Source organism: Poromitra crassiceps, assembly GCF_964638095.1.
Source record: "Poromitra crassiceps genome assembly, chromosome: 9".
Taxonomy (NCBI): domain Eukaryota; kingdom Metazoa; phylum Chordata; class Actinopteri; order Beryciformes; family Melamphaidae; genus Poromitra; species Poromitra crassiceps.
Window position 1 is genome coordinate 8,982,543 of NC_139630.1, and position 15,935 is coordinate 8,998,477.

General features: G+C 41.8%; 1 protein-coding gene across 1 annotated transcript in view; it reads right to left on the minus strand.

Annotated features, from left to right (window-relative positions):
• The window catches only part of plg (plasminogen), a gene marked incomplete at both ends in the record, with an annotated part of 51,393 nt that extends 41,729 nt beyond the window's left edge, over nt 1–9,664 (minus strand). The window contains 5 exons of the mRNA XM_083643221.1: nt 898–1,037; nt 1,275–1,389; nt 4,315–4,421; nt 5,376–5,511; nt 9,616–9,664. Of these exons, the coding sequence (XP_083499347.1) occupies nt 898–1,037; nt 1,275–1,389; nt 4,315–4,421; nt 5,376–5,511; nt 9,616–9,664 (547 nt within the window). The remainder of the gene's footprint in view (nt 1–897; nt 1,038–1,274; nt 1,390–4,314; nt 4,422–5,375; nt 5,512–9,615) is intronic.
• Between the last annotated feature and the right edge of the window lie 6,271 nt (nt 9,665–15,935).

Below are 15,935 nucleotides of genomic sequence, written 5' to 3' on the forward strand. Positions count from 1 at the left end.
AGAGGTCACAGTGACCTTGAACTTTGACCACCAAAATGTAATCAGTTCATCCTTGAGTCCAAGTCGATGTTTGAGACAAGTTTGATTAAATTGCGTCAAGGCATTCCTGAGATATGGCGTTAACAAGCTTGAAAATGGCGTTCGAGAGCTCACCTTGACCGTTGACCTTTGACCACCAAAATCTAATCAGATCATCCTTGAGTCTAAGGCGATGTTTGAGGCAAATTTGATGAAATTCCGTCAAGGCATTCGTGAGATATTGCGTTAACAAGCTGGAAAATGGCGTTTGAGAGGTCACAGTGACCTTGACCTTTGACCACCAAAATCTAATCAGTTCATCCTTGAGTCCAAGTCAATGTTTGAGACAAGTTTGATTCAATTCCGTCAAGGCATTCCTGAGATATCGCGTTAACAAGCTTGAAAATGGCGTTCGAGAGGTCACAGTGACCTTGACCTTTGACCACCAAAATCTAATCAGATCATCCTTGAGTCTAAGTCGATGTTTGAGGCAAATTTGTTGAAATTCCGTCAAGGCGGTCCTCAGATATCGCGTTAACAAACATCGTACGGACGGACGTACGGACGTACATACGGACGGACGGACGGACGGACGGACAACCCGGATCCATAATGCCTTCGGCCTGGCTATCGCCGGCGGAGGCATAAAAACGACATTAACACACAGGGAAGCAAGAATGTTTTAGGTCATGGAAGCATGCCAACTTAATTATGGAAAAGTCATGGAGTTGTAGATCAGGGCTGGAGTGGAAATCCTGTACTGTGAACCGTATTTATCCATGTCCATCCATTGATTCATCCATCAAGGCTCTATCTATCTTACTTCATCGACACTCCCCCTACCCCCGCCTCTGATATCAGCCACAAAATAAAACTTACCACTGCAGTTTGCCACGTTGCAGGGCTCCCAGCGGGTGTTGGGGTCGGTGGTGTAGCACCAGGGTCCCTTGCTATCTCCATCTGGGTTCCTGCAGAAGTTGGACTCCAGGTCTGCTCTAGGATGGGTCGTGGGGGTGATGCTGCAGCAGACACATCACATATAATATAACGTGAGTTGAGGTAAGATATGATGTAACACAATGTGATATAATACCACACACAAGGATGTCATGTGCAATATGAGGTGATGTGATTTATGATGCTGATGTATGTGATATGGTGATGACATGATATGATACACACAGGACATGGCATATATCTCACATCACATGATAGAATGGCACGACAGAACATGACATGACATGAAAAGACAATACTTGGGCCTGTGTGGGAGTTTTCCTGCCCATCGCTGACATGTCTTTCCCGATCTTGTTTTGGTCTTTGTCCCTCTGTAGTCTGTTCCTATTCCATTTACACATTCCAGTAAATATTCTAGACAACACAGAGAGAAGAGAACTTCAACATAGATATGATAGAACAATATCGCCGTAACATAATCGCCATGATGATGATTTGATTGTTTAAGGGGCCAAAAGTAATTGGACAAACTAACTTAATCATCCACAATGAGTTCTGAAGCATTTGGTTGAATATGAGAAGATAATATTGCCAGAAACACGTCAGAATTCATCCTGCTGCCATTGTCAGTATAGTCACATCATCAATAAATGCAAGGGAATCAGTTCTATGAACAGTCATACATGCCCACGCGTGGACATGTATGACTGTCAGTTCCATTTCCATTTATATATATATATATATATTAAACCGCTATTTTTTTTTTTACATTTTGGTCTGAGTTAAATGTTCTATGTGCTCTCTAAATATTTCCAAATATGGCTGAATAATTTGGTTTGACAAAATAAAACTATTTTTATACACATTTTACGAAATGTCTATGGGAAAATAAATGGCAGATGAAATCTCTTGGTGCGTATGCTGAAGCAGGAAGTGACGTCGACTTTGGCTCTCTATCATCTTCCTGTCCAATGTGCACTTTGCCTCAATCCTGCCCTGGTTTTTGATCTTACCTGATCTCACCACGCTGCTGCAGAATTGTCAAATTATGTCAAAGTCTCTTCCAACACCAATGGAGATATTAAACAATTAAGGCTAACCCATTCCAGCTCTCCAAGTTCCCTTGTTTTCACTTTGCCATGTATCTGATCTCACTGCTCTGCTGCAGAGGAGCTCACTGCCTGCTGTTTGATCGGACACTATAGGTGGAAATGGTCTTTCCTAGCTCAGTCAAGTTGTTCTTCTAGAATTGAAGGGCTCCCCACAGATCTCATTCTTCTATATCTTCCTGTTTAATGTGCACTTTGCCTCAATCCTGCCCACATTTTTGATCACCCAAACCATTTCTCTACCTTAACCAAATCGTTTTTGTTGCTTAACTATAGCTTTAACACAAGTTGTTGGCAGCGGTCTCTTGGTGTCGAAAAACGTCAAAAAAGATGGTGTCCCATTGGCGTAAAAAAAAAACAGCGTTACGTGTGTTAAGTGATGTCAAGGGGGGTTCTGACTCCTGACCAAAGTCGTATTATGTTGGTTTAACCTGCATTACCTCTTCAGTTTGTTTGCAGCCACAGTCCAAAGAACCTTACTGACCATGTGCCACAGGCTAAACATTAACAACAATGTAACAGAGACTCAAGGAAATCACATCAACTGTAGCTGACACTCTGTATACTGTACTTATGTAATAATTAGGACTGTCAAACGATTAATTTTCTTAATCGGGATTCATCTTTTGAATCGCGATTAATCGCATCTTTGTATTGCATGTTTAAAATGCCATTATTTTGCATTTCAAAGCATTTTTAATTCGACATTAATAATTCTTACCAGTGTGTCGTGATTGGGAATCAAATGAATGCAAATAAATGTACTTTGTGATCTTGAATTTTAGATTGATTTTCAATTCAATAGAAGTGCAATGTAGACAGGCGGTAACAATGCCTACAAAATATATCTTGAACAGCAAATAAATCCACAATTGTAAACAGTGCAGTACACGCTCCAGAACCGATAGTTCTGGTGGCGGCGCTGTAGAGCAGTCGAAACCCAAAATTACACAGCCGAAGAAGGCTGTGTCTGAGCTAAAAACTTTGGCACTTCCATGTGAATAATGGTAGGTACAGTTTTATTGTGATTGATAACGTCTACACAGTATATCGCGTGAAGCCATTGGAGCCGACCTCCCAGTGGCTAGTCGCATCCGAGACTCTGAAGGAAGAATGAGTGATGACGAGTCTCGCGTTGAGGCTACGGCTACGCTAGCTGCTCCGGTATGCTTAGCTTTTAGGTGATAGGTCAAACTCGATGTACTTCGGTGATATTTGACTTCCGTTTTACACAAGGTGCAAACTACTGTTGACTTGTCCACTGTGCCATTTGTGAGTTTTCTTTTTTTAGTAAAATGAGCCATTTAGAAGCGTGTTGCTCTTTCTTTTGCATGCCTGCACCAACTAACCTGACGCTGCCAGATGGACGGTATAGCTCCACATACATTTCACTAAACCAGTCGATCTGGGAATGGAGTAACCAGACCCGCTGACGGAGGCGGGCACTTTTTCCAAGCTACTTGGCAGGTGATTGGATGACCCATCTGTCTATCACCGCTGGTGGGTGTTAACTTCAACCAATCAGATCTCCGTGGTATTCATTGATTGAGTCCTCACGGTCGTAAAGTCACCTTCGAAGCATTTAGTTAGATTATAACGAATTAGTTGTGTGGCTTAGCCTTCCCAAATGTTGAGGGTCGTTTTTTAGAATTTAATACATAGAATTGGGAACGTTACATTCAATTTCATTCAGACTGCCTGCCACTTCCGCGGCGGCAGCCATGTTGACGAGTGAAAAGAACTACAAAGACCATGTACCCACTACTTGCCCAGACGAGCCTGAGCCCGCCTACGGCTGCCGCTGATTCGTCGGGCCGGCATGGCTCGACCAATCATCTTAACTGCCTGTGCATGACAAGATGGGTACGTCGAGAGAATCTCTTTTGATCTCGCGAGGTTATCCATCTTGCAAGCAAGGTTATGCACCAACAGCAGGAGACAGGAAACCGCTGCGACCGGCTTGACTACAATACGGGTGCGTAGAAGAAAAAAATAACGCGTTATAGTCCGCCCTTAATCGCATCGCGATTAACGCGTTAACGCTGACAGCCCTAGTAATAATGTAACAATGTAACAGAGACTCAAGCTGACACTCCAGTATACTGTACTTATGTAACAATGTAACAGAGACTCAAGCTGACACTCCAGTATACTGTACTTATGTAACAATGTAACAGAGACTCAAGCTGACTACTGTACTTATGAGTGGATAGAAGACAAGAGGGCCTGCCTTTGTTTTCATATAAAGCTGCGTTGGGCCTGCGCAGGACGGACTCTGTTTTGGAGTTTTGTGCTGCCGTCCAACATTCCTGGTCCTTCTCTATGTACATGAAAGATCTGTGAAAACACAATCAGCATCAGTGGAAGGCCAACTGTCAAATATAAAGCTGGTTATTCAACAAGCGTGAATTTGCAATAGCTGTGACCACATTATGAAAATCTCCTAAATGCAGGATGGGATGGCAGGGGCAACCCATCCGACTCTGCCTCTGCCACACTCAGAAGCGTCATGCTCATTATAATTGCCCACTCCGTTTTTTTTATTTTTTATTTTTTTGATAAACATAGGCTAAAATATTATAGGCTGTGTATGGTAACAAAAACATAAATACTGTATAGGCTACATACAGTACAACACAAAAGGCTGTTATTTACCCTTTGTCGCCACCTGGTGAGTAAATATATATAACTAAAACCATTAAAATTGACAACCGGTCCGCAACTTTTTTTCCCATGTAGCCTATCTACCAGTCCTTGGCACAAAAAAGGTTGGGAACCCCTGCTCTAGAGCAAAGATTTCTACCTTCTGAAAAGGCAATACCAGCCAAAATAAACATTGTGTTACATTGCTGTGAAACATGTGGTCTCCCTTTTTTGTCAAGTCCATTGAGCCTGGGCAGTGGCAATGTACTTAGTCTGGTGATTATGGATCTTTCCAGGAGGCTGAGCAGTTTGGAAAATAGCCTTATGGTTACACCTGCTCAGTCTGTTAATTTAAAATGAGATATTCCTCAAAATCTGGCTTCCAACCCCCCAAATTTTTTGCCGCCCTGCGGGCGGCGCCAGAGGTCACCTCCTCAAGTTGTTGCCTTGCATGACGCCCCTGGCCACACTGCATTAGAAATGTGCCCCCCCACCCCCAAACCCACACACACACGCACACGCGGTATGAAGACAAACACACACCTTCACATCGCTAAAGGGTGGCAGACATTTTGTGGTCTGACCAAACCAACCGACCAAGTGACTTATAGAGCTGGCGCCTGGTCACAGCTAACAATGTGAACTTACTTGCATGTGAAGGCTGTTTCAGTGTTGCATTTGATGACACAATCAGCCACAGTGTTGACAGAGTACTCTCTCTTATGCAGGGAGAGAATCCACGCTCCCTCTGTTTTGGCGTAGCTATCCAGTGCATTACCGCCGACTGGAACCAGGGACAAAACGTGGGAAATGGTTTATTTTCAAATCAGGGACATTTTTTGTCATGGCAAGCTCAAAACTGGGGTTCAGGTTTCCTGTGTATACTTGCGTGTACGCTGAATAATCTAAGAAGTTTAGTTCTATCAGTACCTGGACATGTTCCTTGTTTTATTGTTATCCACTTTGTCAGTGAGGGAGAAAAACACAATTGACTATCTGAACACACAGTATACAGTATTTTCCTTCTTTCCCATTATGTTTTGATAGTCTTTTTTTAACCCTTTCCTTTTTTACACAAGAAACAAAGTTGCCAGTCATCATTCTGTATAAAATTATAAAATCTTGAATAAAGAAATATTGGATTAATTAAGTTTAAATTGCACAGAACCTTGTACAAAATTGTATTGTCCCTAGTAAATAAGCAAATAAGTAAATAACTAAAATTAAAGTATATAATAAATATGTTTAGTAATAAAACACCAAGTGAATGATATTGGATGTATGTGACCTGCTCTGTGCTACATGTGACTTGGCTAACAGTTAGTGTCTAGTTTAGTTGTGTAGAAACATGATTTTATTAGAAAATATAGATTTGGGCTGTTTTGGGGTTTCATCAGATTTGAGTAATATAAAGCATTGGCTTTCATTCTGTGTGAAGATTATTGTTGAATTCAAATGCTAAACATAGTTTTGAAGCTCATAAGGTTAGGGTGACAAGCATTACTTTGTCAAACTTTGAGGCCGTTTTTCTCAAAAACATAGTTTGGAAACAGTCAAGACATAAAGGGGTGTATCTCACTCAATCTTTGGAGCACCATGATAATTTTGATATCACCAGAAAGCTTACGTTCCCTCTTCCCAACAGTGCATAAAACTTAAAATGTGCTTCGGGGTCAATGTGACTGATTTTGTCAGAGCAGGTCACATATTTCATACCAGTTTTTGAGACTTCTACATCAGGGCTTCACAAACTTTTCTGACCAAGTACCACTATGTACCAAACCAAATTTCCCAGCGACCACTTCCACTGTGTATACCCCCAATTAAATAAATACATAAATCAAATTGGCTGATTTAACCAATTTAACCATGCAATGGCATCAGAAAGGCTCAATAACAACATAAGGCCACTGGTTAAAAACGGACACACACACACACACACACACACACACACACACACACACACACACACACACACACACACACACACACACACACACACACACACACACACACACACACACACACACACACACCTGCCAACATTAGGCTGTGAAAGAGAGGACCCATTTGAAAATGTTTTTTTCCCTCGCCAAAATGTAGCCTAAGTTTGGAGTGTTATTTAGCCACGTTCCTGACAAGCTAGCATGACATGGTTATTGATGCCTTCCAATCTCGGGCTACTACTTGAAGTTTTATGGATGTAAAAACTGTCGAGAAGTGGGGGGAGGGGGGGGGTGAGAATGCAATTCTCTGGCGGAGCACCAGGCGGAGCCCCGCGGAACCACCAGTGGGAACCCAGAGTCTATCAGTCCAAAGACTAATAAGGCTGAGGATTTCCTGTATGATTACTAAGGTCAATCAAAAAACTAAATTTTTATTTAGGATTTCTTCTTTTATTAATAGGAACGCTCTGAGGACCCTAGCTGGAGCCCTCATTCAGTGTCACTTGCACTTCATGGTACAGTAACATCTCCAAACCATTGAAGACAAAGCTTCAGTCCTCCCAAAATAAACTTGAGAGACTACTGCACAATTTCCACCCCAGGAGGACTCATTTAACCCCAGCTCACTTTATCAGTCTGGGATGGCTCAGGGTTGAGGAAAGGGTACACCAGCTTAAACATTTTCTGTGTTTTTAAGGTACTCAAAGGAACTGTCCCCAATTATCTGTTAAAGGTCCCATTCCGTGCAAAAGCTGTTTTTACTTGTAAATGCATATATACTGCTGTCATCCCTCCCTGTAATGAGTGGTCACAACCTCAGAACTGCCACAGTTGGATTTGTCCCTATCCAGCTCCCCCCTGCAGTCTCCTCCAAGCCACACCCCCAAACGCTTCGTTTGCCCAGAGGGGATTTGGGACGTCACGAGCTTCCTCACGCATACTGCGCAGGTCTCTCTCACACAAGCTACCTGCACCATTTTGTCTATAGCCACAAAATTAACACTTCTAGCTGGAGCTACGCCAACTGTACATGATCCAGCAACTGCAGAGGTGCATTCGGTAAGTCTAGGCATTTTGAGATGTCCTCTTTAGCGTAGTAACCGTTAAGTTAACGATAACTCGCAACCTAGCGTGCTGGTCCACAGACGCTAATCTGATTGGCCGCTGGGAGCCTGGGGCGGGCTCTCCCTCAGCGGCCAATGGGAACTGTTAGTTCTGAATATATTATAGAAACAGACCGTTCTTGGGAAGCGACGAGATGAGGAAGTGAGAACTCCGTCACAACAACAAACGGGGTTGCTATATTTTCGACAAATTAATCCAGAATCATGTTTTATGGACCAGAGACACAAGTTTTTAAGAGGTTACAGCTGCACGAATTGGGACCTTTAAATTATTTTAATAAAGTAAGTGATGTCCACAAGTACTCCACAAGAGGGAGCTCCTCGGACCTGGTACCCCCGAAATTCAGGACGGGTAAGAATGCATTCTTTTACTCTGCAACTGTAATGTGGAATGCCCTGCCAACAGCCCCTCAACTTTTAAACTCCCCTCTCAAATTTAAATCCAGCCTAAAATCATGGCTCAACAGCAACTCGAATTGGTCTTAATTTGGTTTTTATCTATTTTATCACAAGTTGTTTTTATGTGTTTTTGTTTTTAATTTCTTTTAACATTAGCTGGTTTTATGAGTTTTTAGGTTAGGTGTTTTCTATGTGGACTTCTATGTGCACTTGTTGTCCTGTCTTTGTACATGTTATTCGTTTTTAACTAACCTGTCTGCCTTTTTATGTTCTATGTATAATGGAACACAATGGAAACAAGCCTTTGGCTTTCATGTGTTTTATCCATTTGACAAACCGTGAGGCATTTTGCTTGATGTATTTACCTTATGTCAATAAAGTATTCAATCAATCAATCAATCAATCAAGCAGACCGCTTCTGTCATTGTTTACAGTCCGATGACGTCTCATACTGTATGCAGTTAGCTGTTTATAGAGATTAGCCGAAATGCCGTCTGAACCTAAAACACCTACAATCTAGGAAAACACAACACAGCTGGTATTGGTCCAGTTCCTGAATTCCGTCCAATAAACCCTTTTCACTACAGCCATTTTGTGTCTCAAAGGCAGGGTAAACACGGGTGCAACCAAAACATTAATGAGGGCCCCGGCACTGAAACACCTAAATGTAATGGAACTTGGAAACCATCATTAATGTTTTGGTTACACATGTGTTTCAGTGGTGGCTGGTGCCATTTTCTTTTCTTTTTCCAGTGGGGGCGCTATACCAAAAATCAAACATATGACTTTGCCACCTTGTAACTTAAAATGTCCCTTTTGTATCATGCATCTTCATCTTCTTCAAACTGTGTACCCCGAATATGGGACAATTTGAGAATGATGAAGGTGCACGCATCTCCCCTTAGCACAATTAAATGCATTCCTTTGAATTGAGATTTTCCAAGAAAACATAGGCTGCAGCCTGCACACACATTGTGCATCTACTGTACTTTTGGCCTGATGTGATAAAATGATTTTGATGCATCTCCTGAGGCAGAACTTAATATCTGTGTCAGCAGACTTTCCCTTGCTGTCGCTCTCCTTCCAGACTAGAATTCAGTTTACAATGTGAGCCTGGCCACTTACAACTGCTGTCTAGTCTACACACGTTGCACTGAAACAACAAATGTAATCACAGCCTAAGTCAACAGACATGATCTGGCGTTATTGAATGGTGAAGGTTGCATTGAAATAACGCGTTATGTCAGAATGTGCCGAACACAGCGTACAGGCCTTGAACATTCTCGCCATGATGACTTGCCATCGCGATAAAGCAAATTACTCTCTTCCTTCTGATAGTGTTGAGTCTTCTGGTTCAAAATGTCAATACTGTGTACAACCATCTGCCAAAGATGTCGTATCTTTCCAGATGTATCTTACCGGTGCAGATCAGGGTACCCAGGAGGAAAGTTGCTTTGTACAGGTCCATGGTGAGGCCCTGACTAGCAGTGCATAGTCAACTAACTTGCAGAGGCACCGCAGTATGTTATGGGCTCATCTTAGCATGTCAGGAAGACAAATAAGGTAGCTTAATCATCAGTCAATCATTGGCCCGACAAGGACAGCAAAAGAGTGCACAGGTCAAAAACCTTGTTTGTCTATGGGAAGATTTGGAACACAATGGGACGCATCTCAATAGTATACAGTTACATCCTTTTCTTTACCCCTCTTGTTGATGTGTTGGATTGGGATGGAGTCATAAAATATTTTTGGACTGTACCATCTACCCATTCCCGTTGTGTGAGACTGTCCATCGCGGAGGAGAGAGAAGATCGGGCTTTCGTGATTAGGAGGCACTTCTGTATTGAGATGCACAGACAGGCCTCCGGCATTGTCCGACTTTTCCAGTTTTTACCCCTAACACAATAGATTTAGGTTCCTGACCTTTGAACCCTTTAGATATCATGTGGCCCTTTGTGTTTTCTTATCAACAGGCTGATTCAATCTCTCCATCACTGCACTGTAGTCCACAGCAGTGATGTAGTCAAGTCACTATATGATTGATTTTCTTTATTTAAGTGTCATGCTTCGAATGAAGCCCAGCCCACATGGGCTTACAGGACACTTTTACTGTTCATCATTTAAACAAACAATGATCAAAACATAAAACCAACAGAAAACACCCAAAATACATACAGTAAAGTTGTACAGCATGAAAACCACCACCTGAACCTACTTAAAGAGCTGTGCTTGCCTTCTATTCCAGGCCCTAGAGATAAAGTTAGCAGTCTTAAATACCTCAGTCTTAAACAACCACTCCAACTTCTGGCCATCATCTGCCCAGAAGAGCTCAGGTCTTTGCTTTTGCATTTCGTTAAATAAGGAAATCCTCAAATCATCATAAGTACAATAAAACATGAAATGAAACTCATTTTCAACATCCTTTAGATCACAGACATTGCATATCGTGTTCTCTTCTGGTATAGCTGTGAACCGCCCTACTTCAATGGCAAGAGGCAGAATACCAATTCTCAGCTGAGCACATAAAGACCTCTGGTTTCTGGTTAGAAAGGAAGTGACAGGACCAAATCGCTGCTTCATCTGAACATATGATCTAAGCTTAGGTTTAGACCATATGTCGTTTGCCCATCCCTCTCTGTAATTAAGAGATAACTTTTGTTTCAACATATTAACATTACAGCAAAGCATGTTGTAAAAAATATATGCCAGGTCTGCCTCTCTAAGAGTAGAACAAATTTCCTTTATCCAGGGGTGACTATGAGCCTTGTCCCAGTTGAAGACCTTCTTTGTTAACCTACTCTCTGGCATATTAATGAAGCGGTTCCATAGCTGTATCATTTCTCCCTTTAGTCTAATCTCCACCGGTTCCCAACCCATATCACCCTGTATGGCAAGAATAGGGGCAAATGCATGTACCCCAAGGAAGCATCTTATGGCTCTATTCTGGATAGAATTTACTTTTTTGGCATCCTTGCAACCCCATACTCCAGCTGCATAACTAAAAATGGGACAAACACATGCTTCATAAAGCTGTGAGTATGTGGAATAGCCAATGTCTTTACAGAATTTCACTTTACCTATTATTGAGCCAACAGCTCTTCCTGCGGAGTCTGTATTTATAGTATTTATAAAAATCTGTATATTCCAGAGGCAGTGTTCCAAATAAGAAATTCTGCAGAGATCTTACAATACCCTTTTTTCTGAAGTGCATGATCTGAGTTTTACTCTGGTTGATCATAAGCCTCCATTTAGAGCACCAAAGATTAACAATATTCAACATCTTCTGCAGGGTGTTTCCTGACTCTGCCAGGAGGATTATATCGTCCGCATAAAGTAAACATCCTAAAACAACATCATCCAATTGTATCCCTAAACCAGAATTTTTTATCTCCAGGGCTAGATCGTTAACAAAAATGGCAAAGAGCGTGGGGGATAAAACATCTCCCTGCTTCACTCCAAATGGCGTTGGGAACCAACCAGTAGTCATATCATTCACTTGAACACAGGCTACAGGAGCCTGATACAATGATTTGATAGCTTTGTAAAATTTACCATCAACACCAGCCTGGATTAGTTTAAAGAAAAGCAAATCTCTGTTAACCCAATCAAAAGCCTTCTGGAAATCAATAAAGCATGCATAAGTAGATTTTCCCTCTTGAATTCTCGCTCTAATAACTATTAGATAACTAGATAACTATATCTTGAGTCCAAGTGGAGTCTTGAGTCCCGTTTCCGCGTCCAAGTCACCAAAGAAGAGGCCCGAGTTGAGTCCGGCCTTAGCTTACTGAACATAAGTCACTAAAACACAAGTCACTAAAGAACACAAGTCACTAAAGAAGAGGCCCGAGTTGAGTCCAGCTTTAGCTTACTGAACATAAGCGTGAATCCACATGTAGGTGGAACACACGTGCCTGCCCTTGCACAAAATTGAATAATGTCACAGTATCAAGCTATCAATATGGTCAATTATTAGGGCCTATTACAAAAAACAAACAAACAAAAAATAGTCCTTGGCTGCGTTTCCCAACAAAGAAGCTTCTTAAGGAGTTAAGAATGTGTAAGAAATGACTGTTCTACATTGAAGTAAAAAATGTAAATAATTAACTTGTTGGTTTTGGATATATTTAGCTTCAAGAGTACATTGTTGTTCGTGTGACCCTCAACACAGGCTTTGAGAATCCCAGGCCACTTACTGATACTTGTGCTTAAATTAACCCACTCATATTCTGGTTTATTTCTAGAAAAACATTTTGGCTAGTGGAAAATCTAATTGGCTGGTAACTTTAAAATCTAGCAGCCATATTGGCAGGTGGTCAAAAAAGTTAATTTCAAGCCCTGCAGGGAGAGCAGGTTGTGACATAGGAGTGAGTGAGAAAAGGATCAAATATTGGTGGTTAAGACTGAATAATGACATCACAACTGTTAATTTAAAATTAGTTATTCCTCTAAACCTGGCTTCAAATGCCCCACATCTTTCGCGTCGGCAAAATCTGGCCCTCTGGTAGTGATGAAATGTTTTTGTGGCCCTCCTCTATCATCAAAGTTGCGCATCCCTGATGTAGACCAAAGCTAACATTGCTATAATGCGGGCCTGAGTTTCACTTGATGAGTACTGATCTAGATCAGTTAGAGATCAATATAGATGGTTAATCTGTTGAATACTGTGTGATCTAGATCAGTTAGAGCAGTGGTTCTCAAATTTTTTCTCATGAAGGACCCCTAAACTGACAAAGATTAGACCACGGACCCTCATTTGATAGGATTTTGTCCCACGGTCCTCCTCCATAAGATTGGGGGTCCCCGGACCCCCATTTGAGAACCACTGAGTTAGAGATCAATATAGATGGTTAATCTTCAACCAAAGGCGACCAATGCCCTCAACTGCAAACATATTATTACAAAACAGCTAGGTGGATGGTAGGACCTGGTAAATAGTGGAAAACGAGATGTGCCACGGTTATCCACCAAGCCGTCATCCCTGGTGGAGTGGTCTATAAACAAATCATAACAGAACTGAAAAGACTAAGAACACTGGACATCAGAACAAAGAGACCCACACCCTGGCACCTCCTCACCTTCTAACAGACTTCTTATTTTTGATAACTATTTCTTTCTACTTTTTATACAATGTATTTACTGTAAATGTAACCCCTGATTGAATAATTTAATAAAGTATATTTAAAAAGCATAAATAACATTGAGCACTGACAATTTATTCAATTTTATTTGCAAAACAAAACAAAAACAAACATTGATTTAGAGTTGGTTGTCAGTCAAGAAATAGCATCTGCAGTGCACGTCCCCCTAAAAGTAGATGTATTTTAGATGTTTAAAAAGGCCTCATACAGTATATTCTACAGTATGGACAAATTATCCACAGACTAATTTTAGAGTTCAGTCAGGACGGCTTTAGTCAAAAACACAAGACCATTTGCATCAATTTAAAGCTTTATTTCCATGAGTTATATTTGGCGGTATGGCTCTGTTCCGGAGGCTCCCTGCCCTTCCATGCACAGACATGGAAAGCCTAAGGCAGGGAGAGCGGCAGCAGCAGATTATGGGAGCTCCCTGCCCCTCCTTGAGCACCATGGAATAGCCTTAAGGCAAGGAGAGCAAAGAAAGACCCCCAGATACAGAACAGAGCAAGCAACAATGACAACAGAAATGACAGACAGACACAGCATGAAAGGAGGAGCTGGGGAGGAGGAGGTGCCATGTTAGGCAGCAGACTGGAGCAGAATTAAAGAGGGTGCCCTGTTTGAGTTGAGCCAATAGAGATCAACAGGCATGTGACTTTTCGTGTCCATTTTCTCCATAGACATTTCAATAAATCCAAATATAACGATTTTTGCTCGAACCAAGCCACGTGATCCAGAGATCCAGAGAATCTTTAGTGACCATAAAACATTTGGTTTAGGCGAGAACAAAAATTAACAAACGGGGGAAAAAACTCAATGAGTCAGCTAAGCAGTCAGCTGATGTGGGCTGGGTTTGAGATCAGCTCCTAATCAGCTGTGGGCTGGGTTTAAGCTGGGCTTGACATCCTGAACTACCGCGATGCTCGATTTTTCAAAATACAAAATAGGTGAACCCCATTATTGCGTCTTCACGTCACCACGTTGTAAGGCTCTCAAACTGGGGTTCAGAGAACCCTAGGAGTCATTGTTATGGATGTGACCCCGCCCCCACCCCCCCCCAAAAAAAGAAAAGAAAAAACAGAAGATTAATTTAGATGTTGAAGAAGGCTTCACATGTACATCAGTGATCAGTCTGCTTTTTGTTTTCAGAATAGAAAATAATTGGTATGGTAATCATACTGGCAGTGGTTCTCAATGTTCAAGGGGCCCTTTAGGCAGTTCCAGGAGTCCTTTAGGGAAGTCCAGGGGCTCCTCACTCTCCTGATTTGATCTCCATTAGATGGTGCTCTCCCCACTATCTCCCCACATACAGAGTAGACAGTTACAATTCAATACTAAATCATCTGATTCCCATATGGGTCCCTGGGAGCAAATTGGTACTACTGTAATACTAGGAATTGGCCTGCAGAGGGTACTATTGATTGCTAACATTGAGGAACTGTACCTCTTACAATTATTTTCTCACCAGATTTTTCAGTGTTCTACACCTGGATTACCAAATGGGACTGGGAGACTAGAAGTGTGCAAAAGAAAATAAGCATGTGAAAAGAAATTGGGAACAAATACCCACATGGATGAACTGTTGAAGCCGGCAAGAAAGGGGTGTCAAGGATCAAGGACGTGGAGTTGTTAATGGTTCATGAATCAGAATCAGAATCAGAATCAGAATCAGAATCAGAATCACTTTTATTGTATGCAAGTTACATACAAGGAATTTGTCTTAGTGTCTGTATGCAGCGTAGTGGTCACATCAATATACAGAGATAAGAAGTAGGAAGATAACTAAAGACAAGTGCAAGAAAAGTGCAACCAAATCGAGTAAATATATACAATATGTACATCAGTGGTGAAGTGTTCTGTGGATAATAGGCTAAATATGAATTTACGTTGAATTTATATGAGATTTACAGACTGAGTTAAATATACGTTAAATAGGCAGTGGATTTACATGAATTTACAGTCGGAGTTAAATAAGAGTTTACATTGAATGTACATGAAATTGACAGGCTAAGTTAAATAGGCATTTAATGTGCAGGGACTTTACATGAATTTACAGTCCCAGTTAAACAGGCATTAAATTAGATATGAGTTACAGTTTTAGGGGGGGGGGGGAGTTCAGTTGAGTTTAGGAGGAGGTAGTGAGTTTGTGTGTGTGTGTGTGTGTGTGGGGGGGGGGGGTTGGTGAGGTCCTTGGCAGAAGGGGTTTCTGGGCCTTGTTGGTGAGGCTGGCGGTTGGGAAGAAGCTGGTCTTGTGGCGGGTGGTTCTGGTCTTGGCAGATCTCAGTCTCTTGCCGTGGGGGAGTGTCTTAAAGAGTTTGTGGCCAGGGTGGAAGGGGTCGGCCATGATCTTGCGAGACCGCTTCAGTGTCCTGGCTGCATGCAGGTCCTGGAGGGATGGCAGGTTGCATCCGATTATCGAATCGATGACATCCCCATTCCAACGTAATACTCAGTGTGGATGATATGGGTGACTTGTCTTCCAAAAGTAGTGAGAGAGAATGATAGGCATGATGCAAGTGGTTCTCATGGGCAATAAGGTTCAAGGGATTCATACTTCTACATCATGAGTGTGACTTTTACATAATGGTATATTAAACAAAA